At 41.8% G+C, this 27,733-nt stretch overlaps 3 protein-coding genes across 6 annotated transcripts; 2 read left to right on the top strand and 1 right to left on the bottom strand.

Annotated features, from left to right (window-relative positions):
• Positions 1 to 580: 580 nt before the first annotated feature.
• On the bottom strand, positions 581 to 11,451 carry dcun1d2a (DCN1, defective in cullin neddylation 1, domain containing 2a). 3 transcript variants are annotated; one of them, XM_072396742.1, is made up of 7 exons: positions 11,370 to 11,447; positions 5,028 to 5,244; positions 4,767 to 4,935; positions 4,340 to 4,470; positions 4,160 to 4,242; positions 2,066 to 2,162; positions 581 to 1,980 (listed from the first exon to the last, which is right to left on the bottom strand). In XM_072396742.1, exons 2-7 carry the CDS (start codon positions 5,200 to 5,202, stop codon positions 1,901 to 1,903), a joined length of 735 nt encoding a protein of 244 aa, XP_072252843.1. In that variant the 5' UTR covers positions 5,203 to 5,244; positions 11,370 to 11,447; the 3' UTR covers positions 581 to 1,900. The 3 variants fall into 3 exon arrangements, with proteins under 3 accessions (XP_072252843.1, XP_072252842.1, XP_072252844.1); XM_072396741.1 differs by having other exon boundaries at positions 581 to 2,162; positions 11,370 to 11,451; XM_072396743.1 differs by lacking the exon at positions 11,370 to 11,447 and adding an exon at positions 6,854 to 6,907 and having other exon boundaries at positions 581 to 2,162.
• A 120-nt stretch (positions 11,452 to 11,571) lies between these two features.
• On the top strand, positions 11,572 to 21,489 carry tfdp1a (transcription factor Dp-1, a). Of its 2 annotated transcripts, none has more exons than XM_072396739.1 (12): positions 11,572 to 11,695; positions 13,940 to 14,022; positions 14,498 to 14,564; positions 14,776 to 14,897; positions 16,139 to 16,260; positions 16,470 to 16,635; positions 16,791 to 16,937; positions 17,044 to 17,112; positions 17,492 to 17,643; positions 19,240 to 19,406; positions 20,031 to 20,109; positions 20,238 to 21,489. In XM_072396739.1, the coding sequence occupies exons 2-12, from the start codon at positions 14,011 to 14,013 to the stop codon at positions 20,374 to 20,376; spliced, it is 1,242 nt and encodes a 413-aa protein (XP_072252840.1). In that variant the 5' UTR covers positions 11,572 to 11,695; positions 13,940 to 14,010; the 3' UTR covers positions 20,377 to 21,489. The 2 variants fall into 2 exon arrangements, with proteins under 2 accessions (XP_072252840.1, XP_072252841.1); XM_072396740.1 differs by lacking the exon at positions 11,572 to 11,695 and adding an exon at positions 12,913 to 13,131.
• Positions 21,490 to 23,506: 2,017 nt separating this feature from the next.
• LOC140319851 (rhodopsin kinase GRK1-like) lies at positions 23,507 to 27,733 on the top strand. Its single transcript, XM_072397634.1, has 7 exons — positions 23,507 to 24,205; positions 25,079 to 25,206; positions 26,288 to 26,445; positions 26,534 to 26,617; positions 26,729 to 26,853; positions 26,946 to 27,147; positions 27,244 to 27,733. Exons 1-7 carry the CDS (start codon positions 23,507 to 23,509, stop codon positions 27,531 to 27,533), a joined length of 1,686 nt encoding a protein of 561 aa, XP_072253735.1. The 3' UTR covers positions 27,534 to 27,733.

Here is a 27,733-nt window from a genome sequence, read left to right as displayed (position 1 = left end):
TCATAACTGATTCTGAATCGTCTTAGCTCCTGTAACTAAAGCGCTTCAGTCCTGTTTTCTGCACAACTGAGGCAGCTTTTCCAACCAATTTTATTGCTTGTTTAAATTTTATGGCTTTAAATGATCGAACACCAGCCTACTTGCATGACCTTTTGACCTTTTGACCTTTCACAAACCAGCTCAAAGCACGAGCTGAGCTCGGAATCTCTTTTGAGTTCTGGCCTTTTTGAACCGTTTAAAGCGCACTGAATAGTTCAATACCAATAACAGTGTTATTATTGGAAATTAAACGGACTATAATGTCAAATTCAATGTAAAAAAGTGTAAAAATAACCACCTACAAAAGAGTAAGTGTAACAATGGTTTGGTGCAAGTCATAGTTGACGCATCAGGCCACATATTTGTTTATGCAAATAACTGTTCAGATCTACTATACAGACAATCTGACCGTGAACTGAGTGAATCTAACAGCAAACATGTTTCTCGTGAAGGACGTTTATTCGCATGTTGCCGTTCGGCTTTACGACATCCACCGTGAAGCTGCTGTTATCCACCCACAAACAAGCTGAAAGCACCTGTGTTTATGGAAAAACTCATGCTTTATTCATCTTTCTTAAATGAACAATATACTTATGCTACTTACATGATGTATCAACAATATGTTCTGATGTTCACTATCTTTAGTAACACTGAACAGATAGGCTGGAACGGGAACATAAATATCAAACAGACAGGTATTTATTCTTAAGGCTTACTTTATCGTCCTGTTGTTGCTCTCTTTAGTGTCCCGATGTCCGAACTAAGGGCTTCTCGCCGCCGTAGCATACAGATATGTGCCATGCAATCCTAAAAGGTCAGTCTTTTCGTAAAGTTGTCATAAATGCTGCTGAATCGTGACTTTAGCATTGGGGGGGGGGAGGAGAGAAAAATGTCCTTGTTGGGTTAAACTGTTAAAAAAACAAAAAAAAAAAGAATTTTTTCTTAAAGGACCGACTGGGTTACATTTAGATAAACTTTCAACTGAGGTCACTCGGATGAAGGAAATACGACAAACTCGCTCCGGTTATCTAAATTAAAGTGCTGCCTTCACTTCGGTGACAATGTCTTGTGAAACCAGCCCGAGGTGATGTGAAATGACTTTAACATGCTTTCAAAGAGAAGCTCACAATTCTATGACTTGACATCCAACAAACAATTAAACCAACAGCGTATCATCATCCACAATACTGAGGCAACCTGTTAGAGATCTTAGCATTTGCTGTACATAAAACAATCATCTTTTGCATTTATAAATTGAACATATTTATATTATTCTTCATATAGCTCTCTTTGTAAACTGTCCCAATAGATACAGTATGTACAGTAAAAACTGCAACAGTTCTGTTGGTGCTGGTGTCGTGAGCACTCTGTCCCAACGTTAGAGTAAGACATGGGATGTTCGCACAGTCATTCAGAGCTTCATATAAGAAAACAAATCGGACTAGAAAGAATCTTAAAACACACAGCTTTTTCCTCTCCTGTCCTTTTGGGGTGCACACAGCCAGTGAACCTCCTCTCGGTGCACGTGTTCATGCCCTCTCGCGGGGGCTGTAGCGCTCCTCCTGGAGCAGAGGAGACGAGCGTTCCAGGATACGGAGAATCTGGCAATGTCCATATGATGCCTCAATCTCAAGAGGACAGAAAAATGTGGCCAGTTGCTCTCGTAGTTTTGACTTCCTGAAAGGCGGTTTCCTGGCGGCTTCAAGTGCTTCGGTTTTTTCTCTCTGAATTCGGCAATTTTCCTTCTTTTTTTTGTTTTTCCTTTTCGTTTTTTTTTTTTCTGTACAAGTCTTAAAAAAAACTATGATGTCGCTGTAAAAGAAACAACGTTCTGGTGCTCCAGACTTGGATTTAGTTGGATTTAGAGAGTTTTACGTTTTGATCCTGTAACAATTGGTCGAGCAAATTCCACAAAATCATCTATAAGGACTGGCCACGCACCTGAGGAAGAAAACAAAATGCCACAGTGGTGGACGAGAGAGAAATCTGAAGGAATGCTGCGTTGGTTTAGTTTTTACAGACTCACCTTCCTCGTCGTAGTTTGACATGTCATCTGCAATCATGTTACCGAAGTCCAATAATAAGTTCCACGTGTCCTTGGGGATGGATCGTTTATGGTGTTCCTGTAAAGGAAAAGGTCTGGTGAACATGCAAACAGGGGAAAGGGTTCGCACATTGATTTTAATATTCTTTACAATCGAGATGTGTTCCTGCAGTCCATCGCTGTGTTAATGTTCTGCAGGATTTCATTCAACCCAGAACCGTCTGGGTCCGCTCTTCGATCCCAACGCACGCTGCTGCATTTAGAGAAGTGCCCTGAAGAGTTTGTCATTTGGCACAAAAGGTGTTCACACAATTGACTGTTCATTGAAACTCCCACTAAAGTTGGGCTGCAGCACACGACTGTACGTGCTCCGTCTGAGATGCTGACAAACTAATATCTACTTCATGGCCATTACACTGGCTTAGTTGGAGCAAGTAACCATACATTTCCAAATAACTCCTCAATTCAGCTTGTTTATGTTAAATAGAGCAGAAAGCCTTACCTGCTGATCCCTGTTAATCCTTGTTAAGACTGAAAGCTACAGGCTAGCAACTGAGAAACAAGTACAGAACGACTGATTAACTAAAACTTACTGCGTTAATGTTACTGGGAACCACTATTTTTGACCCAATGCAGCCACACGTCTTAGCCTTTCCCTTTCTCAGTGCACTCAGGTAAGGTCTCAGATCTTTTAGTTTACATAGTAGGGTTAGCTTTAGGTTTTTCCCACCAAATCAGTTCCAGTGCTGGTTTGGAGTCAGAAGCTAACTTAGGGAACACGCTCCTTCTGTCATGACGGCCAAAGCTCTGAAAACACTGGTCTTACAGCAGCACCGACTCATTGCTGCTCCAGAGCAAAGGACGGCTTACGTTCGGGACTGGGGGGTGCGGTTATAGAGGTCAACCTAGCCATCTAAATTGCTGTGACTGCCATGTTTAAAAAGCCAGCATGGTGAACGTTAAGATTTAACGTCGCCCGTCGTGTCTGTAAACACTGCACAGCGCGCCGCACGGAGCTGCATTCAAACCGCGGTTCATGATGATTGGTTAGCGCCTGGAAACCAAAGTCAGCACTGCTAACCTAGCCTGGTGATCAGGAGACAGCAGTTTGCTGGGAAAACAAGACAAACTCTATGATCTGTTGTTTTTGTGAAGATAAAGGGTCGAGTTCTGTCTAGTTTCCGGCAGCAGCCATGAACTAGCATTGGAACCTCTTTGGTCGAGGAAGGATTACAACATTATCTTTCACTTCCATTTATTAGTGAAGTAAACGGCTTATTTCTTCGTGGTCGTTGTTTTTTTTTCTAAAGTGTAAGTTTGCCAAAAGTGTTCGGGGACGCAGGAACTACTTCTTGGACACAAATTAACAATGCGAAGAAAGTAAGCAGCACACGGCAGTAAGATGCCACAGCAGCTTCCCCATTACTGGCACAAATGGATTTCCACGAGGGAAGCTTGAATCCATATTGGTCCCTTTCTCTTATAAAACCAATCCCAACACCTCTGTTCAGAGCATCTGGTGATACACAATATTGAGCTGACACAGAAGGACCTCGAATGTCTTCTTTGCGTGTTTTTTTTTTTTTTTTCCAAAAGTGACGTGAGTTTTCACAAAGTGCATTTAAACCAGAGATGAAAAAAAACAAAAAAAACAAACCTCAACGACGGACCCAGCTGGTAAATAAAACTCCAGGCGGGAGAGGAGAAAACACCTTTTCAATAGAAAAAAAAAAGCCCTCACTGTGGTTCTTCTTTCATCTTTTGGTGAAGGAATTCTCGCCGGTAATGGTTCCACTACCAGCATTTACACAAATCTCTTTAGGACCTGCTGTAGTTGATCGTCGTCACACCCTAAACCTGCTGTAACTGCCAGAGTAGGACGCAGTCAGTTCAAGAATCCAGCTGCCTCACGGGTGAACTTATGTTTCCACAATTTTGAACATCAAGCCGGAGGCTTCCCTGACCGTAAAAACGGTTATTATTAAACACATTACCAGACTGATTCTAAAATTTGGGATCAGTGTTGCTGCCAGGCTGCTCGACTGGCGCGTGGATAATTTCACTACTTCGACTCACCAAAAGGAATCTATTCCAAAGATCAAGGAACTTAAATCTTCCTGACAGAACAAGGTTCCAGTAGGCTACAGCCATCTCCAAATCTGAACACAAACACAAAGAGGGACACCTCAGTTCATCTGTCCATGACACAAACAACACCAGCTGGGAAATCATTGTCCTTGATTTAACTGCACTTACCGAGACCCTTCTGTCCAGGATTTTTGGCGAAGTTAAAAGTGAACTGGTAGAAGTCCTTGAACTTGCCGCTATCTTTTAGCTCCTGCTCTAATCTTGGCAAAAGGGCCTTTAACTTTTCCGGGCTGTCACACCTAAACACAGACAAATACAGACAATTTAAGCATGTGAAGCAGGTGAAAATAACCACACGTGGACACAACTGTAGCAGCGCCGTCGTGATCAAACTGTCGGAAAGTGACACGGACACTGGAACCTCTAACATCAAAACACAGCAACTCTGTCATTGAGTCATAGCACGGAGACACAGAACACTCAGGCTGCGGGTGGATCTATATTTAGCCACCCTTCCCTCCCCAGAGCTGCACCATGAGAACCACCATGTTAAGATACTTTAGGCATATCGCACGCTGCTGATGTCAACACTCACCCAAGCTCCGTCATTCCATCTAGAAACTCCTTCTTGGTGAACTCGCACTGAGTGGCAGCGCGAAACTTCCACGCAACGACCAGCACGGTGATGCTGGCTGGATCCAGTGAGAGGTCATCACAAAACTGCTGGATCCCATCAATACCGATCTTGTTCTCATCCTGAGGATCTATTAGGATATAAAAAAAAAAATGATACAGTTACACTCTAATGTTCTGGAAACATATTACACCTTGTAACACTGTAACCTAGTTTTCTTGCCTTTGTAGCGATTGTAGAGCTGCTCCAGCCTTTTCCGGTCCACTGAGGTTTTCATGGATTCCTTACAGTAATGTTCTGGGTTCTGAAAGTAGTTGTCTGTCGCGACTTCTAGTTTCCAGTCATTCTGTGTGAGGCAGTACACAGCTGTCTTCTCCCCAGCCTGTGTGAAGGACATGAACTGCCGTACCTTGTCCCTCTGTGAAGACTTCAGCTTATGCTGCACAAATACAGGACAGGGGCTGTCAGACACTGGTGCTATCAGACCAGGGAATACAGACAGCAACATGCAAACACAGACCGATACGCCGACAACGACACAGAGCGAAACATAAACATCTACAGGCATTAAGGCAAGAGTGAGGAGGGAAAAAAAGAGAGTGAGAGACACTCAGAAACACATATTTCAGAAGGTTAGTCAGTCACACCAGCAGCAACAACAACAAAAAAACATTAGAAAAGCTCAACCAAGACGCAATGCTGGCAATAATATCCTGTCGAGAGCAACACAGGCTTTCTAAAGGGGGATGCTGTGGACACTGAAAGCACATGCTGTACCCCAGAGGGCCCCTCAGATAACTACAGTCATGAGTGTAACATGAGTAGAGAAATGGGATGCCATGGCAAGGACCTGGAGGTGCAAAAAAGTCTGGAGTGTCACACAAACACTGAGCTAAAATACTCATTAATAACAATAACTATTAAAGGGGGGGGGGGGGGGGGGGCTGGAATACGTACATGAATTAGATGTTTTTTGATATATAAATACAAGCACAATGAATCAATACATTTCACTCAGCTGGAGCCAGTCAAGTGACTACAGAATATCATATCATTAAACTGTAATGAGTCCATTAAAGAGCAGTAATGGACAACAACAAGGATTCAAAGCTGTTATCATACCTTAAAATAAGTATCAGATGGTATCTGGTTTTCAAACACTCCACTTACATTATAAAAAAAAAAACAGGTTGTATTTAATTAAACAGCAACAATACTACTAATCGAGTTTTCCCCCCTTTTAAAGAAAACACTGCAAGTTTCCAGCTTAAATTATTTACAATTTCCTTTTTTATCATTTGTAAAATTGACACTTTGTGTTGGACAAAAAATGTGCAACAGACTTTCAACATTTCATTATAAACGCAACTTTCACGATAAACTAAACTAAGAGAAACCGCTCCATCGAGAGTGAGAAATCACTACGCCGTGTCCTCCCGCAGGCTGCAACATCTGAGCACTTCACTGAGCACCAGCATTTCCTCAAACCGGAGACTAAACCTGAGTTCACAGAGCCGCTACTGACTCTCCCAAACACTATACTAATTTCTGATATTAACGAGGCACGAAGTGAGACTGGTTGCTGTTCAAAGAGCAAAGACTGTTGCGCTATCAGATGGGTAACGTCAGGTTAGCACAGTCTACATACCACCAGCTAATAACTTACACTGGCTAACGTTAGCAGAGTTAGCCAGAAAGGACTGACATTAATGAGGATAATATCTTGGGAGGAGACTGACAGTGTGGTTACGAATAAGTCGGGATTTCACTCAAACGACCCTGTGTATGCCCGTCTTTGAGGTCCAGCGGCTGACCTGCTCCCAGCCGAAGTTACCAGACTGCCAAAAAGGGACGTGTGGCTAATGCTAGCAGCTCTCAAAATATCAACTGACCTTCCCTGTAATAGCAACGAATACAAGTAACTGATCCCTATGAGCTTGCCAAAACGTCGCACATCTTGTACTTTAATAATACGATGACATTCTGGAAGGAAAGCATTACTGGCACAAAAGCCAATGCCTGGGTTTGTGTTTATTTTGGTTACCTACCATTTTTACACCCGCTGTTTGACCAGTTTGGTAGCCCCACTGTTGCTCAAAGTGCGCATGCGCATAGGAAGTAGCTGAATCGCTATCAGTGGATTCGAAGAAAGATGAGCTTTGCAGTATCTGCTTTGGTGTTACCTGTGTTATTTGCAGGGTTGGGTAAGATTACTTTCAAATGCTTTTAGTTAATACATATTTAATCGCTAAGTAGTAGCGGCTGCAGTACAAAGAAGGAACCTCATCAAAATAATTTTGTATTACTTAACAAATACTGAAAATACTTGCACCTTGTATAGGGAGATTAGAAGGAGACCCCCCCCCCCCCCCACACACACCTTTTTAAACCATTTAGAAATATTTTCTGAGAAATACTACCACTACTAACAACAATGATAATTATTATAATAACAATAATTAGAAATACATTATGTATTTTCCATATTTAGCACGTACAAATGTGTTCTTTCAATTATGGGCACAAACTACAGATGCACTGTGTGTCTTATTCAACATGGGGGATGCAGTGTCCTTTGTTTAAGCTAATCAAAGTCAACATGGTGGATCGACGCTGGACTTCTCATCTTCAAATGTAACGAAGGAGGAATAAAAAAACCCCCATCTAATTATAAAAAGAAAAACAAACACATATTAACATTAACAAAACTGGCAACCTGGAGAAAAACCTGATCAAAGTAGATAAAAAGTTGAACCTATTTGGCATGTGGATTTGTTCATAACTTCACAAAAACTAGGCACGGATAAACACTGGCTCGTGGAGTGTTTAAACTCTTTTTGTTTACACTTTTGTTTCCGTACACTGAAGATGTCATTGAAATATTACCAACAAATCCACAACAACCGTCCAATCTAAATAGACATTTCCAAATGTGATCTGAGCTAATTATAACTTTATCGTGTAATTCCAAATTGCACATAATACAAGTTTGTGGAAGGTGACAAAGGGGGAATAAAATGACTAGAAGAAGGCTGACTTTACTCAGAGATGATTAATTGCGTATAACACACTGATTCCCATCAGAGAGTCTCAAAGAGACTTTATCAGCTCTGCCGCAAAAGAAACCATTCCAGGAGGTCATTCCAGTCTACCATTATAACCATTATAACAATTAATGTCTATAATGACACTTTGTCCTTACTCTTTATGTTAATGTTTTCCATTTGTAACTGATCATGTATCTTTCAGAAATCTAATTTCCCTTTGGGAATCATTTCATTCAAAGTAAGATTTCGTAACTACTTTAGTAAAACCATGCAGGAAAGCTGCGTTGTGAAATGTCCAAAGCAAAATGGAACCCCGCCCTGTGCTCAGCATACAAAGACACGATTATCAACACACACACACACATACACTAACTCCAAAACGACACTCACCATAAACGACAGCATTTATTACTGCCATTTATGACCCATCACGCCTGCTCACATGTCCTGATTGAAAAAATTATCCTTAATAACAATGATTCCTAATTTTAAAAACATAGGCTTTTCAGCATGGTAATTTGTTCATTTTCCAAACGAACTTACAAAAAGCGCTTGAAACTACACAAGAAGAAATGGATATAATCATGAGCACATCTAAACACTAAAGCAAAGCAGGTGTCCTGGGAGCTCCAGAACCGCAGATTTTTGTGTGTCGTCTGGTTTGTTCTGTTTTAAGAGGCGCTTTGTTCGGAAAAATGTGCTGTTATAGCACAATTTTCAGAGAACACGATGAAAGCTGGAGAATGGCCTCTACCTGGCCATGAAGCCCTGTTTTGATGTGGGTCTCTGATTAATATCCAGTCTTGAGACCTTATTTGTTTATCTTCTGTACTTATAGAAGATATTTTCCTAAAGTAACAGCATGCAGTTTGCAAATGAATGCTGTGTCATGCATATAGTGTGGTGATGCTTCAACGGTTGTCTCGTATTTATCAATTCTTCATGAACATACTTAGATAAAATTTAAAAAAAGCTTTGTTTATGTCCATTTCGTCTGTAAAGCTAACTGAAATGTGTGAGATTGTGAAAGTCAAGCAACAACGATGAATATGGGAGCACATTAAACATTAGAGGTCCAGAAGAGCTAATTCTGAACTAAACACTGAACTATCGTTGTAAGTTGTGCTGAAAGAAGGCTCTGCTCGGTTTTATCTTATAAGAAAATGAATCCACCCTTCAACAAGTGTTAATAAGGCACCATGCAGCTCTGTCGCTGATAGAGTATCTCTACGCATCAGCTTCCTTTTTTTGTTGTTGTCATTTTACAGTGAAAGGGGCCAGAGTTAGACCAGCTGGCAGGACGCAGCACAAAATGGCTTATTACAGTCACACAACTTCTGAAACACATAGGATTTGGACTGAAATGCATGTAGTTATACTTGCTCTCTTTATTAACAAGAATATACTTTATGTTCACATGCTATCCTCAAGGCTACGCTTGACTATCTTTTTGTTGTTTTGGTGCAAGGAAAAACAATCTTTCTGTGCCCTATATTTACAGTAAAAATGCTAATATTAGGTAAAACGCTATCATGACTCTGGGTATTAGTTTTGCTTTTTAAATTAACATGGATTTTGAGTTTATGAAACCTCAACTCGGAGGCACAACTCATAAACAACATCCCCCCAGGGTCCCAGCAAGACATGGATCATTAAACAGCAGCTGAACTCAGAAGAAACAGATAAACAAAATGGACCGCCGCACATGCAGGAGAACCCGACTCTTCAGACAGCTGTCGGGTCCTTTACGTTGCCGTTTTGGCTCGCCGCGTCCTGACTCAAAGACACGGTCTTTTAAGCCTGGAGATTTAGCCACTTTTAATAGTAATGACATGAAATGAGCCTTCTGGAACATTTGGTGTTTGGGTTCTAACCTCTGAAGGACAGAACAGGAAGTTCCACCTTTTTAACATATGTATATAATTTCATACTTTCCTCTAGCGTCCCTTATGTATTTAAAGCAGTTTGTTATCAGCCATTGGCCCTTCTTGAAGTCTGCTACAACACTTTTCCATAGCAATTAGAGGATTTACTGCTAACAAAGTTTGTAAATCTATAAAACTGTGAAACCGTCACTGTCTTTTACAAATGAAAGTCTCCTTGTTTAAAGATGGTTAGTTTTTAATCTGTCGAGATTTCACAAAACTTTCTCTGGAGATTTAAAGGTAAAGTGCTTGAATTTACCATGTTTATACAGCTCTATTGGCTGTATGCCACTCAAATGAACTACTGGGAAGATGGTAGGATTTTTGTCATTGTGAGAAACATCTCTGTACACAGCACAAAATTATTTTTAGCTTTCCCTAGTTTGATCTATTGAGCGTCTGCTCTGCTTTTTCTTGTGGATTTTATGCAACTGAAAATTATCAAGGTCTTATAATAACATTGCAATTTAGACAAAAAGATGAGCGTAATAGTTACTTCAGCAAATTCTTTTATCTCTTTCCTAAACAGCATGGTGTGCAGCTTTTGTGGACACAAACGTGCTCTACCTATTTAAAACAGACTATATCAGTCTGACTAAACAAGCGTTTCAGGTAAAATTCTAGATATGAATTATAGGACTTACGACTCAAGTGCAACTGCATTAAATATAACAGTAATTAGGAACTACATGACAGGCTGACAGGAGTTATTTTCTTCAGTGGAGGGAAATACATTTGCTGCTGCAATTAGGTGTCACTTTTAATAACCGACATTGTGACATTTACAGTTTCAGAATATATGCGCCACAGAGAACCAGCAATCATTTGTCATTTGCCTCCTTGTCATGGGCGAGCTCTCCAGGTGCTGTGAATGGCTGCCCACCGCTCCAGTGTATGGCATCTGTCTCTATGAGTGTGAGACCCTGTGCATGTGTGTGTCAACAGGTGCCAACCTGGATGGGTTAAAAGCGGAGGACCAATTTTGTGTGTATGCATTACAATAACTCTGATCTTAATCTTAATTTGTTGGTTAATGCACTGCCTGGAATTAAACATATTCAGCAGTCACTGACTTTATCCGCTCATTTACTACGACATTGTCGTTGACAGAAAAAAACAAACTATGTTGTGTTTGTATCGACCATATGATCGAGGTGGATGTATATGGTGCTTTTAAATTCATCTTTTGGAAGACATGAGGTTGGATTTGGGAGTTTTGCCTTGCTTTACTGTTGTTTCAGTGAGCTGAGAAACACAACACTGTGCAAACATGAAACCAAGAATGTCAAATTTTCAGAAAACTCACCAACAAAACAACAACGTGAAGACGTTTCAGAGAAAATATGTTCAGAAAACAATGAAAGCAAGACATTATACTTAACAGAAAAAAAACTAATGCAAAACACAGTTCACAGAATTAACAATTTGTGAAACACCATTAGCAGCAGTCAACAAAAACAAAACAAACAAATACAAACTTTCAGAAAACAATGTCCAATGTAGTTGGGTTTTGCACCTCGGGGCAAAGGCTATGTTGCCATTATATATACAATTAAGTCCCAATGCATTTTGAGTTCAAACCAAAAACCTACCTGCGGTTGCAGCTTGTGTCTCGCAGAGGAAAAACAATTACAAGAAAAATAGAGCAGGAGTAAACACTGTTTCTTCGTACTCCTGTGCAGTAGGTGGCGATAAACGCGTCTCTGTAGTTGGCTGGTATTCACCAATCCCAAGAGCCGCAAGTTGTGGGCATGAACCACTTTAATGCTTTGCTTTCGTCTCATTCGCGCTGTCCAATCAGACGCCGCTGAAGCGAGACACCGCCAAGATCAGATTGTGAGACGCGCTTCTGTAGCAAGGCTAACAGAGAGTGCATAGAAAAGCTAGCTGACAATTTGCTAACTTGTGAAGTGCACCGGTAAGCTGCATCATTTACTAACTTGTGGGTCGCAACTGGGCTGCCACAGATGCAAACTCGTATGTAAACGTTTTAACGGTTCGCATGTTTTATATGACATACATATAGTTAGTTTGCACATAAAAAGCTAACTTACAGCTAATTCTGGCTGTGTTCTCGATGACAGCTGGGGGTTAGCTTCTCCGCTAGCCAGTAGGCTAACAAAGCACAGGAGGTCACAGTTTCTCAACTGTAATCGCGAGTTAGCTTTGAGCTAAAATAACCAGTTGCTAACTAGCAAAGTACTAGTCGACGATTAAGTTTAGGATTTATTTGTCACTGTCTGCGTGGCAGGTTTCTGTATTTGTCGTGTAAAGTAAACTACAACAGTGTCAGTTGCAGGGCTCATTTAACGGTCCGCGGTGAATATGCTCGAATTTGATACTTGAATGTATTCTTCGGTGCACTTCAACGGTACGTTTCTGTTGGGCTGAAACGTCATAACAAAAAAAAAAACTTTGAAAGTTTAAAATAAATTGGTGCAGAAACAGTTGCTTAAATTTTACAATTCCCTTGGACATTGCAAGATGCACAAGTATTTATTTTGTGTAAATTATAAAAAAAAAAAACTGCAGCAGGTCAAATACATTTTTTATGAAATTGAATGAGTTTTTTTTTTCAGTGCAACTTCCGAAACTCACTATTATTGATTAGCTATGTTTGTGTTTGTCTGATGGGGGAAGTGACACCGAGGTCCTCTACTGGCTTTAAAAGATATGCATCTATAAAACTAATGGTTAATAATGCAATATTAGTAACAAGAGATTGTAGACGTTGTGACTAATTATTGTGTGCTTTTAAAACGCTGCCTGGCCCTTGTAGTTGGTATAAAACGCACATAGTTCATTTGGTTAACTTTACTCGTTTACTTACAACATTACCACCAGTAAAAACTACTTACTTTAACCAGATGTCACTGAGTTAATCCTTTGCACCCAGACGTGATAATTTCATGAAAAACTATGACTTGATTAATTATTGATTTCTGTGTATTTTATGTCAGTTGAAATGGAGCCCGAAGCTGTAGTTTCGTTATACATTATATGGTCGAATAATGGTAATAACATTCGATCTTGAAACTTGGGCAATTAGTCGGTTTCAGTTTAAAAATATCAGTTTCTATACAGACCTCAGCTGCCATACTCGACCAACAGGCTAAACCTGGCATCTCTTTCTGCATAGCGCCCCAAAAAAACAGACTCAAGGGGGAAACAAACTCCAGAGCAAAACCTCAGAAGCCAATAAATACTCTTAATCATCGAGTTTATGAAAAAAAAGCATAAAAGTGCCTCGACATGTCTTAGTTTGTTTCCTGTTTAGTGAGGATTTAGACCTCCTCTTCCTCCATACTCAAATGCCAACAACAACAGCCGTCGAGGAGACAAGAGAGTGCACTCGTAAGTGCACAGATTCCCTATATTAAGTCCACTCACTGTGCGAAATGCGCACCCCTTTTTAAAAGGTCAAATCATCCTTTCCAGAGGCTAGAATCTGCAGCACGGCGTCAGAAATCGCTCAGTTTGATGTGAATCGTCTCAAAACGTGCACGAGCTAACTAGCGAGCTAACGCCAGCAAGCTGGATCCAAGGCTAGCTGTTAGCAGTCACAGTTAGCTAGCTGCAGTCAACAAAAGATTGTTCATTGCTATCAACATCTGATATGAGCGGCGGGGCTGTCGCATGCCGCCGAGCTGTCTGTTAAAATGTGGCGCTGTCACTGAAGCCGTGTCGACAGTTTTTCGCTCTTTGGGCTAAAGTTGGGATGTTTGCGTGACCTGTAGCAGAAGTTGGACGATGCCTCTCCTCCGGACGTGCTTGGTACCTGAAGTAGGCCTTGTGCACACTTAGCGTAGTAAAAGTTGTGAGCATCAATGGGTGGTTTAATACTGGTTTCTATATGCATGGCGCGCTCAGAGATGCCTCTTGAAGGTTCACAGAGTTGAGATTTGTATAAAACGCTCACATTTCCCATCGCTTTAATGAGGTGAGAATAAAAGTGGAGCTAACGTTTGTGATGTAGTTAGCAATCCACATTGTGCTCTTAGCAAGCACTTCACATGGGCCTTACTTCAGAAATAAGTTTAAATATCACCCCCAAAACAAAGTAAGATGCATCTTGCCTCAAAATGATTGTTGGAAAATATTGTGTTTGGAAGAAAGCTGAATTTTTCTGGTCATTGTTCATAGTTTATTTTCTTGTCTTCAGGGGTCTGAATATTGACTGTCAGAGGAAAATCTTCTTAGCCTGAAGCAAACTCCTTCCGGTCCTTTGGGATCATGGCTAAAGATGTGAGTATCATTGTCAATGGATAAATTGGGAAACGTATAGCCATATATATGCCACCCTGCAGACATACCACCAACACCAAATTCTGCTACCTAGAATCAGTGGGTAACATCGGATCATGTTACCAGCGAATATTTTTAGCTACTGCACTGCAACTGTTGTGCTTTTTTAGTTTATTTTTCTACATTTGGCCAAACATGGTGGAACCTTAGTGTTTACAAAGGGTCCGAACTTCCCTTATGTTTGCATTGGGGAATTTAGTGACATATCGGAATCTTTGCCACAGAAAATGATTTGAGCAATCTTGTTAATGTCTGTGCTCGTAAAGTATAATATAAGAAGATGCGGTATATGTTGCTGTTAGCTGTTTAATGCCTCAGTTGTATCCTTGTGCTTCTTCTGTTGATCATATGCCCAACTCAATTTGCATATTTTAGATTATTGGATTTTTGCTGTAATTAATGTCATCCTTTGCAGGCTGGACCGATTGAAACAAATGGAGAGCTAAAGGTTTTCATCGATCAGAATCTCAGCCCTAGCAAAGGTATACCTGAAAAGTTGTCATCTTTCAACAGATGATGTACGCACAATCGAGCTCTGTGAACTCCGAACACATTTAAGTTGAACTGTTTAATCCCACAAAGGAAATTTGTTCTTCAGGAGCAGGCCTTAATGCTTGAAAGCAAACGATAGGGGGCAATGGAGTTCCAGCCAAGAGCTGTCCTTATCACTGGCCTTCTCATGTTTTCTACTAGGCGTCCTGTCCTTGGTTACTGTCCAGCCTACAGTTGGATCTATGGCCAAACAGCTACTACCCAAAACCCTTGGGCCATCTAATGTGAATGTTGCTGCACATATGCAACATGTACCACACATGGTGAGTTTATGGTCTTATGATGTCAGGCTCACATACCTTTTCAGCCACTTTAATAAGAGAAATATCGAATATCTTTTACTCAAACAAAAGATGGTGTTTCTTAACTGTTAATGTCCTGCTTGCAGCTGTGTCTAGTTTTGCCTGCAGTTCTTCTCTGCTCTGTCTTACTGTTGTGTAAGCCCCTCAATTATCATTGTGAGGTGACCGAACAGAGGGGTAGGTGGAGGCAGTTGATCCTAAGCTTATCAACTCTACTGTCAGCAGGATTACACCCATCATCTCATTATGTACAAGCAATGTATACACAACGGAAATCAGCTTACATATCACCTTAGTGAAGGAATAGATCACCTATCCGCAGAATGCCTCGTATCATTATTAGGGATGCAGTTATTAATCACTTACTTGCATTGTCAGTGGCCATGTTTCTGCTCAGTGAAGTATAGTAAAATACGAAAAACGTCAAAATGACTAGTTGGTTTTAAGCGAATTGAAATAGTCCAAACACAAATAGAAACACCCTCAATACAGCAGGAACTGAGGACAGTAAGTTGAGTTTATATTTCAGCTTCAAGTAGAAACCGATCCTACGTCCCAGCTGTGTCCTGCCTATGCTGGAGCTCCCTCATTGCCCGACATGCACTGCCAAGAAACCTAACTACTCATAGCAGCATTGGCATGAGCTTACACACCGTACTGCTACACTCAAAAGATACCAACCATGTGTATCAATGATGTAAAATGTAACGGGTTGTAATAGAATTGGGTTTGCTAACTAAATAACCAGTATTCTGCTGCCAGCTGGTGCAGATTTAATAACTTTGGTTTTGAGTTGCGTTTGATTGACGCAGTGTTAGAAAACCCACCGCCATGTAGGGCTTCAGGGGGTCTAAACTGCAGACTTCGCCTCCCACTGGCATCTACACCTACATTGTTAACTTGTGTTGGCTCTACCGAACGCTCATCTTTGATCATACAACTAATAGAGTGAAGCTATCGGTTCTCATCACTGCAGACCTCAGCAGAAGATGCACTTTCTAAGGAAGTCCCATCTTTAGCCCCCATCCAGGGTTATCAAAGTCCTGCTGTTAAATGTGATGAGCATTAGTAGTCTGCTTTAGAGAAAGTATTAAGCTCATTATATTTTAAGGTTTGAGTACATAACAGATTTGTGAGGAGCTCATCTTTTATCTTTTATTAATGTTTTAAATTTTTAAAAATAATTTCTTTTTCTTCTGTAGGTAATAGGAACACCTCAAAGGCCGACGGTATCGAATACAATTTTGGTAAACAGTCCACACACACCCAGTTCCCAATTCCTCACTCAGAGTCAACCAGCTGATGCCTCTCCTTGGTCATCAGGGTAAGCATCGAAATGGTCCTTAAGTTCACAGGCTTGGGACATTATTGCAGAGCGCAGTAGAGATTATATAAAAGAAGCATTTCAATGTGTCACATCTGATATTAGCTTAGCATTGTTTTTATGTTATTCTGAAAGGACGCAAGTGAAAAAGAACTTCACATACAATGTTTTTGAAAATATGCTGATTTGTGGAGGTGTTCTGTTCGCAGAAAGCGTGGTAAGAAGGGGGAAAAGAATGGGAAAGGTTTGAGGCATTTCTCCATGAAAGTGTGTGAGAAGGTGCAGAAGAAAGGAGTCACCACCTACAATGAAGTGGCCGATGAGCTGGTTGCAGAATTCAGCTCTTCAGACAACCACATGTCACCTAACGACTCAGTGAGTGCTGCAGCTGTATTTATATATATTTTTTTCTTAGTTTGGATTGATGAAAAACCGCATGACTCCAGAGGGAAACTCGTGCTACTTTTTTCCACATCTTTATCCAGTTATCGTGTTCCGTTAACGTTTTGAATGGTGTTTTCTCGTCCTAGCATGTGTACGACCAGAAGAACATTAGACGGCGTGTTTACGATGCACTTAACGTGCTCATGGCCATGAACATCATCTCGAAAGAGAAAAAAGAAATCAAGTGGATTGGCTTGCCCACCAACTCAGCGCAGGAGTGCCAAAATCTCGAGGTAGAAGCACACAGTGGAGACCATTTTCCCATGAACTGTCCTGAGCATATCTCGCCTTTTACCTATGTCGGAACTCCTAATTGGGAATCTTTTGTTTCGTCTTCAGGTGGAGAGACAAAGGCGGCTGGAGAGGATTAAGCAGAAACAATCGCAGCTTCAGGAGCTCATACTGCAGGTGGGGATTAATTGAGCGCTTGTAGTTGTGTTTTGAATAGGGCTATGCAAATGTGGCCTTGATGGCTATTCAGCCAGTCCTCATGTGTACCTCCTCAAAAGTAAGTATCCATCAAGCCCAGAGATGCCACTTGCATACCGTCTGGAGACGTCATGAACTGAGAAACCCGACTGTTATTTGTGTAGATTTCCAATTAATCCAGAGTGTTGATTTTTCTACTTTTCAGTAACTCAGCAAAAAGTGGACGAATACATGTGTGATTGCTTGACATGTATAATGAAACCTTAACTTGTGCAGTGTTTCTTATCCAAAGTAGTAAACGGTTGCCTCCCTGGTGAAATCCAATCAGTTTTCATCGTTCTTTGGTCTTGCCTTACAGCAAATAGCTTTTAAGAACCTCGTTCAGAGGAACAGACAGACGGAGCAGCAGGCAAACAGACCCCCACCACCAAACTCCATCATCCACCTTCCTTTCATTATCGTCAACACCAGCAAGAAGACGGTCATCGACTGCAGCATCTCCAACGACAAGTACGTGATCAACCGCTCTGTAACGTAAACAAAGTTGTGCGTTCATCTTTGTTTAGAAGGAAAAGAAAAAGAAGGTGGAATTAAGTTAAAGACTGTGGGAGAGCTAAATGCTAAAAGCAATTTCAACCCCGTCGTGGATGATTTGATGGTTGGGGTGTGAGGAAAGTTACATCCCAGTTAGAGTCACGGTTCTTATTTTCTGAGAGTCAGTGAGGACAAGAGTTTGGATGCACTGTGGGTTCTACGGTGTTACGGAGAAAAAGAAGCTCGACCTGACTGGTGTAATATGAAGTCAAGTACTTACTCACATATTACTCCATGTTCCCAAACGCCAAGTGAATTCTTAAAAAGGCAAAAAAAACAAAACACCAAAAAGTCATACAAGCCCCGCAAAGATATTTAGATTTATGCAACCATGAGTAGAATTATTATGAATTCCCACGGGGGGAAGTAAATGGTGGGGAAAATTTAAAAGGGAAATAAGAAAGGAAATAAATTCATCCCATGTACAATAATTGGATTGAAAAAAAAAACATTGTAAAACAACAATAAGGGAAATAAATAAGAGGGGAAATAATGGAGAAATAAGAGCAGGGATAAAAGACTAAATAGATGAATAACTGACTAAATCAGGTCATGAAATCCAAAATGAAATGTGAAATTGTCGATATTGAAACTGATGCAGATATATCAGTTTATTTAGTGAAACAGAACTTGACGGGCTGCACAGGGTGGTCCTCTGACTGCTGGAAGGTTTGACTGTGAACTGTGTGGAGTTTGCACGTTCTCCCCCTGTGGGTTCTCTCAAAAAACTTGCATCTTAAGTTAATTGATGATCGTGTGAGTTTGCATAGTTTCTGTGATGGCTGCTCGGGTTGCCTGGAGCTGGCGTAGGCTCCAGCCCCACCACCCCCACAACTCTGAATTTGATTAAGCGGGTACTGAAAATGGAGGCAGGGATGGATAATATGCTTTAATTATTGCATGAATTTTTATTTCAGTTACATTGCCATATTACTTTGCCATGTGTATGGTTTTTGTATTTCAGATAATGGCTGTTTCCATGGCAATGTATAATTAAAATGCACATTTGATATCAGTGTGGGTTATTTAGTGGCTGACTTTGAAAATCAATCAAATGTGAACGTATCAACTAATGTTGGTGTAAAATCAAGCGGAAACTCTTGTTCTTTTAGCATGTGAATACATCTGAACTCTGAACATTTCCTCCATATATACTTCATATAGAATATTCTGCATCTTGTTGCATCATTTTTTTAAAGGGAAAAGTAAAGGGAGCATGTTCAGTAAGTTAGCCGAGACAGATCTGAAGGCTATTAACATCCATTTATATACCCTGCCACTTTATTTGGTCTTCTTATAACATCAGGTGACTCTGAATATGACGGTCATGTTTCTGAATTACACATAACCTGCAGTTTAAAACTATCCAGTTATATGTGTTGCTATGTGTTCTTTTTTTTTTGGTTAATTTCTCTTCCGTTCGTACCCCAGCACTGAAAGACAGACCCGAAGTCGCTGTGTCTGGATATTTCACCCTTTTGCTACGTCTCCCGTTTTCTCATTTATCTGCAGGTTCGAGTATTTGTTCAATTTCGACAGCATGTTTGAGATCCACGATGACATTGAGGTGCTGAAACGTATGGGTATGGCCTGTGGTCTGGAGGTGGGAAAGTGTTCTCCAGAGGATCTGAAAGTCGCACGTAGCCTGGTGCCTAAAGCTCTGGAGCCTTATGTTATAGGTAAGTGCCACATGCTGATTCTTGATACGACCTAAAAAGATCTTCTTTCCACTTTTACGACAAAAAGTGGCCAAATATGCGACGTCTATAAAGTTTAAGTCCATTGACCCGTTGCCTTGAGTTTGAAGAATCTGACTGGTTGTTGAATTGGGGGCTGATGTCTTATCAGGCAACCTTGCTGTGACAGCAAGTGATGTTGTAGCGGGTGAGTCAAAAAAGTTTGAACAATATATACCTTCCCCCGGGGAGTAGGAGCCATTGGGGGGGGTCCTACTCCAGCTTAGACATTATGGAAACGCCTCATGTGAATCACTTCTAAAATAGTGAAGTGGTTGCTCACATGGCTGATCAGCTGATTCTGCTGCTGGAGGATAAACATGGTTAAGAGTCACTGAGATGAACCAGCAGTTAATGGAAATGTTAATGGGTCTCCTCTCTGATCACCCTTACCGCCACACAAGTGGCATAAATATCTGGAGATACCTTTTGCTGCCTTGCAAAGCAGGCGCAGTGGGATTTGTTTGCTTCTTGTCAGTTGACGCGCTGGTGGGATTGCTGAGGAGCACGAGGTGTTCAGGAACCAGCGGGTGTGCGCGTTTTGATAGTGGTTTTCTCTTCTTCCAGAAATGGCAAAAGGTCCCATCAGTAATGTGTACATCACTGGAGGATCCTCTGCTAACGGAGCCCGTTACCCTGCAAGCAGGTGGGAGGTCTTAGCTGTTGATGCATTTGACACAAATCAGATCTCATCATTTACACGAAGCCCACTTTGCTCCCATCCCCCTCCTTTAACTTGGTTTTTCTCCCTGTTTGACCCGGTCCGTTTCGCAGTGACGGTTGCACTGATGGCACCATGGCATCCAGCTCAAACGACTCTCACTACAGCGGGTCTCGTGTGGTGACTCCAGTGTCTTGCATGGGGGACGACGACGACGAAGATGAGTACGACGAGAACGACGAGGAAGACTAGCCCCGCCCACACCTCAGCACTCCCAACAAGCACAGTCCCTCAAACTACAGTCACCGTGGGAATTCAGTCCCTCTCTGTGTGTGCTTCTGGAACCCTTTCCCCACTTTCCCCTTGCCTGTATTTCTGCCTGGCTTTCTCAGGGGTGTAGATGAAAAAGAAAATGAAAGAGCAGAGGTGTTTTTTTTGTTTTTTTTCCCTTTTTCTTTCTTTCTTTTGTTAGTTTTTTCCCCTTAAACCTGTCTCGCTCTACTTCTGAATCACGTGCACCACAGCTCTGACGGGGGGAGGTGTCATCCAAGGGAACTGTAGTCTGTGACTCCGCCACCTGAAGTCTTTGTACGTCTGATCCACTTTTGAACAAGCCATCCCACTTTAAGAACTCTGTAAAACACACTGCTGTTTGCGAATGTAAAAAATGTACCTTTTGAATAGTTCTTACTTTGCAGTTACCTTTGGCAGACCGACATTATGATCACATGTTCCAAATGTGTCTGCTTTTACCTGCTGTGTTAGCGCAACGCCATGGATTCTGAACAGCCAGATAACCGTTTCCATGGTATCCCAGGATGGGGCTCCATCAGACGTGTCGACGCTTACATATTTTTGTGTTCTCAGCGATGATTTTGAAACTAGTTTCTTATCCCCATTGTTTTGGGTTGGCTTCCTTCTGTTCAGTAGGCAGCTGCTTTCTGATTTTTGTTTGCTAGTTTTGTTTTATTTTATTTTGTTTTGTTTTTTTTTGTATTCTGGAGTTGAGGAATTTCTCCATCACCGCCCTGTTAACGCCTCGGTAGTGTTAACTAAATAATGGCAGCAGCAAGGTAAAGACTCATAACCCAGGCTCCTGATAGGTGAATAAGCTTTGTTTGTTAATTACGTATATAAATCCTCCAACAGTTGTAGCTTATAGTATCCTTTTAGAGGCCAGTGGTAAAGATAGACCTTCAAAAAAAAATTATTGATGTAACAAGATGTGTGGTTGTATGGGTCTTTGTGTACTCTCTTCAAAGACCTCCCTTTTAAAACTGAGCAACACATGTACTGACTCTTCCAAATACATTTTTCTGTAATCTAATATAAGTTTGCAAATTAAAATATAGATTGTTTTAATAACTTTGTATCTACATTCCGTGCAAGTTCTATTTTATTTTATTTTTTTCCCCTCACGTCACGCTCGTGGAAGCAAATGGTTAGATTTAGAAGGGGTCTCCCCGTCGGAGGGAGAGCCACAAGAAAATTGTGAGGTGGAAACAGTTGATTATACTCTACTCATGGTTGCATATCAGATATTAAAGTACTCTATACTTTAATATCTGATGCTACCTTTGCAGTTCTGCCAGATATGGTCTGGCCCAGTGTCTTTATCATAGAGAATAAATGTGGCCAGAGATAAAGCACATATAGCAGGCACTTTATATGTGTGTGTGTGTGTGTATATATATATATATATATATATATACATTTTTTTTTCAGTCAGTTCTTGTTAAGTGAATCTTATCTAATGGCTGCCCGTTTGTAGAAATCTTCTAAGCGAGTCTGCCACAGATAAAGTGAAAGGGAGCTTCCGTCTTATCAGAGTTTCTCTACAGCTGGTGATGCAGATTTCTGCAGCCAACTCCCCTCTGCTTTTGAGGCCACTTCAGCACTTCAACAAATCTTACTAGAAGGTAAACCGTTATGGGTAATATATGCAGCTGGTTCTTCCAGTGAGTAACATGAATGTGGTGAATGGTAACGTATTCGGTCATTATTGCATCAATATGTGTCTCTTCCCCCAAAATAGGTCAATAGCAATGTGTTTAAATGTTCAATACACTGAGAGTCTTAATCTCTTCTGTCCACTGTGGGAGCAAAGGAATTAGTAGAGAACAAAACGTCTTTGTAAAAAGAAGCTTTAAAATTTGAGTGAAAATGTAGAGGGAATAGAATTAAAGGATAAGAGTGTGAACTTTTGGAGCAGAAACTCAAAGGTTTCAGCTGAAGGACTGGATCCATAAGGCTGAAAACAAGTGTCGAGAGGGCTTGATCTTCCAGTTATCAGGGAGGGCTGCATTAGGAAGATTTATTAAAGATTCTGTGGTGGAAATCGCTGCATGGACTCGAGAAACCGCTGTCAGTGAACAGTTTGTCGCTGCAACCACAAACGTGTTAAAACCCGAATGGGGAAAACTATGGAGATAATGTCCTACGGGATAAAGAGGATGGGGCCTTTGGTTTGTTATCGGCACACAGTTCGACAGCCAGCATCAGTTATGGCAGGTCGGTACTTGAGAGCACACGGTACTGGTGACATTAAGTGAAGTGACCACTAATGCTTAATGATTTACACAGGCTTTGAAGCCTGCTTTTTGAAGGAAATGCCTGTCTTAATTCTACGAGACTGTCCCAAAACACATTCTGCTCATGTCACAACAAACTTTTGAGTGCTGAAGTGGCACGTTTGGTATGTCACGAAGCAAAAAACACAAGAAAGCAACAGCTGAAATCCCATCTTGAGCAAGAATCGGCCAGAATGTCCCTTTCAAAACTACAGCGACAGGTCTTGCCAAACACAAAGTTTTGTGAAAAGATGTATGAAGATCATTGCATTTTATTTTAAATTTTCATTTTACTTTAGCCTTTTATTGGAAACAGATAACTGGCGTTTTGTGGATCCCATATGCAAAACATTCCAGTGTATTGTGGACCTCTCGGTGATTCTAAAATATTTTCACTCGTTCACAAATGGAGTGCAATGTGATGGAGTTTGCCAGCTGAATGAATAGCAACACTCGTGTGTATGTTACTTGAGTTGTTCTGTTCCAGCATGTGCTTGCACACTTTGTCTAGGGCATTGGGGTGTTAATGGATTACTGAAAGGTGTTGACTCAGGTGTGTGTGCGTTCCTGTGTGAGCATGTGTGAATGAGGGTGGTACACTCCTCAAAGTGTGCTGCGATCTAGTTCAGACACCAGTCTCGAGCTGCAATTTCTCCTTCATGCTCCCTCTGACCTTCCTCTGTGATCCGTCTCCTTTTTTCTTACTTTTTCCTTCTCCCCCTGCCCATTAACTAGCAGCATTTGTAATCTGCCTGTGTTCTTTCTTTGCAATGATTTCCCTTTGCGTTGCCTAACAGTCACATACCCTCAGCATGGATATTGGAGGACTGACCACTGTAGTAGCAAATTCTGCATACATCAATGCCCGTGGAAGCATTGATGGCGCTAACTCAGCAGCAGCTCGGGATAAAAAGTACCACGCTCGCCTCAAACTGCCCCACATCACTGTGTGTGAGGGCTTGAGGGAAACCCTAGATTTGGCTTTTGACGTAGTCTGCGTAGATCAGCCGATCGGAAAACGCCTCTTTAGAGAATTCTTGGACGCAAATCAAGAGTATCATGGGGCTTGTCGTTTGTGGAAAGACATCGAGGAATATGACCTGGCAGAGGACTCTGACAGGGGAAAGAAAGCCTCAAAGGTTGTTCAGCGGTACATGGACCCATCTGCCAAACACTACTGCCCATATCTGCCTGAGGATATCATAGCAAAGGTGAAGGAAAAAGTAGAGGCTGCAGGGGATGATCTGTTTGCCGACGCGTTAGCCAAAACATTGGACTATCTGCGAGAGGCCCCCTACACTTTCTTCCTGGAGAGCATGTACCTGAAGAGGTTCCTGCAGTGGAAATGGCTTGAGATGCAGCCCATGGATGCAGACTGGTTCCTGGACTTCCGTGTGCTGGGGAAAGGTGGGTTTGGGGAGGTGTCTGCCTGCCAGATGAAAGCCACTGGAAAACTGTATGCCTGCAAGAAACTCAACAAGAAGAGGCTGAAGAAGAGGAAAGGCTATGAGGTGAATGGGCTCTCTTGATAAGATGCTCTTATTGTTACCATGTATTTTGCATCAGTCCATCGCAGCGACTGCAGAAGCGGTCTTTTAGTGAGGTGACATTGTAACAACAGAAATACTTTGCCGTGAATGCCTTCAAAATTGTGCTTTGACTATCACTTTGAATTTGCACATGCTTCAGACTGTTTTGATTACTTCATCTTGATTTGCTGTGTTAATCCTCCCAGTATGCACAGTGGAAGTGACCACAAACTAAACTATGTAGCATTAGTAGTGGGGCAGAATAGGACACGTGCATTATTGTGGATTGCTGTCGTCTCACTTTTTGAATTTAGAAAAAAAAAATTTATACGGAAACATTCTTCAGTCGATTGCCCTCCTTAGAGACAGCATCCGTGCATGTAATGTACCACATGAAAGTATCATTGGTTTCTGTCTTTGTGAGAGATTCCAGGCAGTTACCTGGTTCCTTATAAGACTTCTCACTACATGGTGATTTGCGTAATAAAGGCATTCTGCTGGCTTTGTGCATTAGAGAAAGTGTTCTGCGCTGAGCAGGTTGCAGTGGTGCTAATCATCTTTGTCCCTGCCTCTGTCTCGTTTGGCTTTACCCTGCAGAATTAAACACTGAGACAGGGATAGAGTGATTACTGGGAGCTTTACTGAAAAGCTCTTCTGAAGGGAACTCCTTGGCACAGTTATATCTTGCCCTTGACTTGTCCGAGGTCATACTCTGAAATGGACTTTCACCTCTTTTCCAAATGGCACGGACATGACCCCACGGAACAGACTTCCTTTTAGTTTCCCTCTTATAATGTCACCCATATCCATTTTTGCAAAACTGTCTTTCCTGATTTTATTTATTTTTTCCTGTAGGGGGCGATAGTGGAGAAGCGTATCCTTGAGAAGGTCCACAGTCGCTTCATTGTGTCGTTGGCGTATGCCTTCCAGACAAAGGAAGAGCTTTGTCTGGTCATGACCATCATGAATGGAGGAGATCTCAAGTAATTTCACATTCTGAAAACTCCTGTTTAGAGACACCGACATGAACATTCAGCTTATTGAAGAGCACATGTTTCTTAACACTTTCTCCTCGGTTGTTGCTTCAGTTGTTTCTTTCCATTTTCGCAGACAGAATCAGTTTAATTCCAGTCACGTCTGAATATTTGCCCTCTGAAAATAAGTTGTGCAGTAAACCTGTTGACTGATATAAACTGTGGATTTAATTTTACCCTCAAGTAAGCTGTGACACCAACTATAGAAGAAAGAGGGCATTTAACTGTCACTCAAGCGTGTCACAATTCATCATTCATTATTAAAACCTGATTAAGATCAGATTAATTGTCATGTAAATACACAAAAATTACTCCTCCGCGTTTAACCCATCCAGGTTGGCGCCTGTTGAACGCACACATGCACAGAGTCACACACTCATGGAGACAGATATCGTACACAGGAGCGGTGGGGAGCATGGGGGTATGGTGCCTTGCTCAAAGGCACCTCAGCCATAGCAAGGAGGTGGACTGCCACCACTCCAGCTGTCAGTTCACCAATCTTTTTGACTGGTGGGAATCGAACTGCCATCGGACGACCCACTCTAAACACTGAGCCACGGCCGCCCTTATGTAATGTGGGAAAATTAGCATATTTGTTTATAGCAGCTGAAGTGCTGGGGACAGGCAAATACAAGCAGTTGCTCGTCATTCAGTTTAGATATGTCAGTAACATTCACCGCACATTCATTGGCACATATACAGAATCAGTTGATGCAAATATGATTGCCCAGAAATCTTTTATAAACACAGTTCCAGCGGTTCATTATAGAGTAGTTCTAAGTTGGCCAAGAAGAAGCATCAGCCACTTTTAGTCACAATAGAAGAAAACGTGTTTAAATTAGACTTTTAGATTTAAGACAAAAATAAAAAAAAAGATTTTCCTTAATTGGATGTTTAGAGTTGTTGGCAGAAACATCAAGGTTCGAACTCATGTAACATACAGTCAAGAACAATACTGCAGATGCATGCAGGTTTCACACCCTTTACTCACGATGGAGCCAAATGCTGACCGGTTCTCTGTTCCCTGAAGGTATCACGTCTACCTGGTGGATGAGAACAACCCTGGGTTCAGTGAGCCCAGAGCCTGTTTTTACATCGCTCAGATCATCCAGGGCTTGGAGCATCTCCACCAGAAAAGAATCATCTACCGTGATCTCAAACCAGAGAACGTGCTGCTGGATAATGACGGTAATCATTTTTAGGCAAACCCAGATGACCGTGTCTTTGCCCGTGCATGATTGATTGCCGATTGAGATATTTTTGCCCATCAAAACAGGCAATGTGCGTATATCTGACTTGGGTCTTGCTGTGGAGCTCAAAGAAGGCAAAACAATGACCAAAGGCTACGCCGGGACACCAGGTGGGTCTCATGTTTGCTGAGAACGCAGTGAGCAGGTTCATGTTTAAAGGGTTCCTGTCGCAGTCTTGATTTAGAAGATATTTTGCAACTGTGTGACTTTGTTTCTTGCAGGGTACATGGCTCCCGAGATGCTGAAAGGAGAGAAATATGACACCTCAGTGGACTACTTCACCTTGGGGGTGACTTTGTTTGAGTTCATGGCTGCTAAGAATCCATTCAGAAACAGGGGAGAGAAGGTCAGTTTCTTAACTGCAGTTGTTCTTATGCAGAATGTTGCAGGTTTTATGGAATAAACGAGAGAATCGGGGGTTGTTTGTCCTCTGCTTAGGTTGAGCGTGATGAGCTGAAGGAGCGCATGCTGACTCGTGATGTGACCTATGAAGACAATTTCAGTGCAGACGCAAAGTCCCTGTGTGAAGGGCTGCTGGCCAGAGATGTCGATAAGAGGATGGGTTTCAAGAATAACTGCTGTGACGAAATCAGAGCGCACCCATTTTTCAAAGACATTAACTGGCGGAAAATGAATGCAGGTAACATCTATTTTCTTTATTTTTGATCGCTGAAGGTCAGTTGTACTGCTCCGACGATTTGACGCGATTTTCATCTCACGTTTCTCACCCCGCCAGGTATTCTCCCTCCTCCGTTTGTCCCTGACCCCAAAGTGGTGTATGCGAAAAGTCTGGATGACGTCGGGGCGTTCTCCTCAGTGAAGGGGGTAAACCTGGAGGATCCCGATAAGACCTTTTTTGACGAGTTTTCCTCAGGCAACATCCCCATCCCTTGGCAAGAGGAGATGATCGACATGGGCATTTACGGAGAGCTCAACCTCTGGGGTCCTGATGGCACCGTCCCGAATGACCTGCGCAGAGAGTCCATCCTAGAGCAACCAAAGTCATCAACATGCTGCATATCGTAAAGTCACCGAAGCACGCTGAAAAGACACGAACCATACAGTGTATAGACTTGTCTTTCTTCAGAACATGCGGCCAGAAGACTGAACCTCAGGACAGACAGCAGTCTCCTCTGAACTTTGACTGCCGGTTGAAACAATTTGAGACACAATTTTGTGGACACACGGGGGAAACAGCAAGAACAGAGAGGAGGTGGATTTTCAAC

This window comes from Leuresthes tenuis, unplaced genomic scaffold (genome assembly GCF_036924035.1).
Source record: "Leuresthes tenuis unplaced genomic scaffold, fLeuTen1.0.hap1 SCAF_12, whole genome shotgun sequence".
Lineage (NCBI taxonomy): Eukaryota > Metazoa > Chordata > Actinopteri > Atheriniformes > Atherinopsidae > Leuresthes > Leuresthes tenuis.
This window is presented reverse-complemented; position numbering and strand designations above follow the sequence as displayed.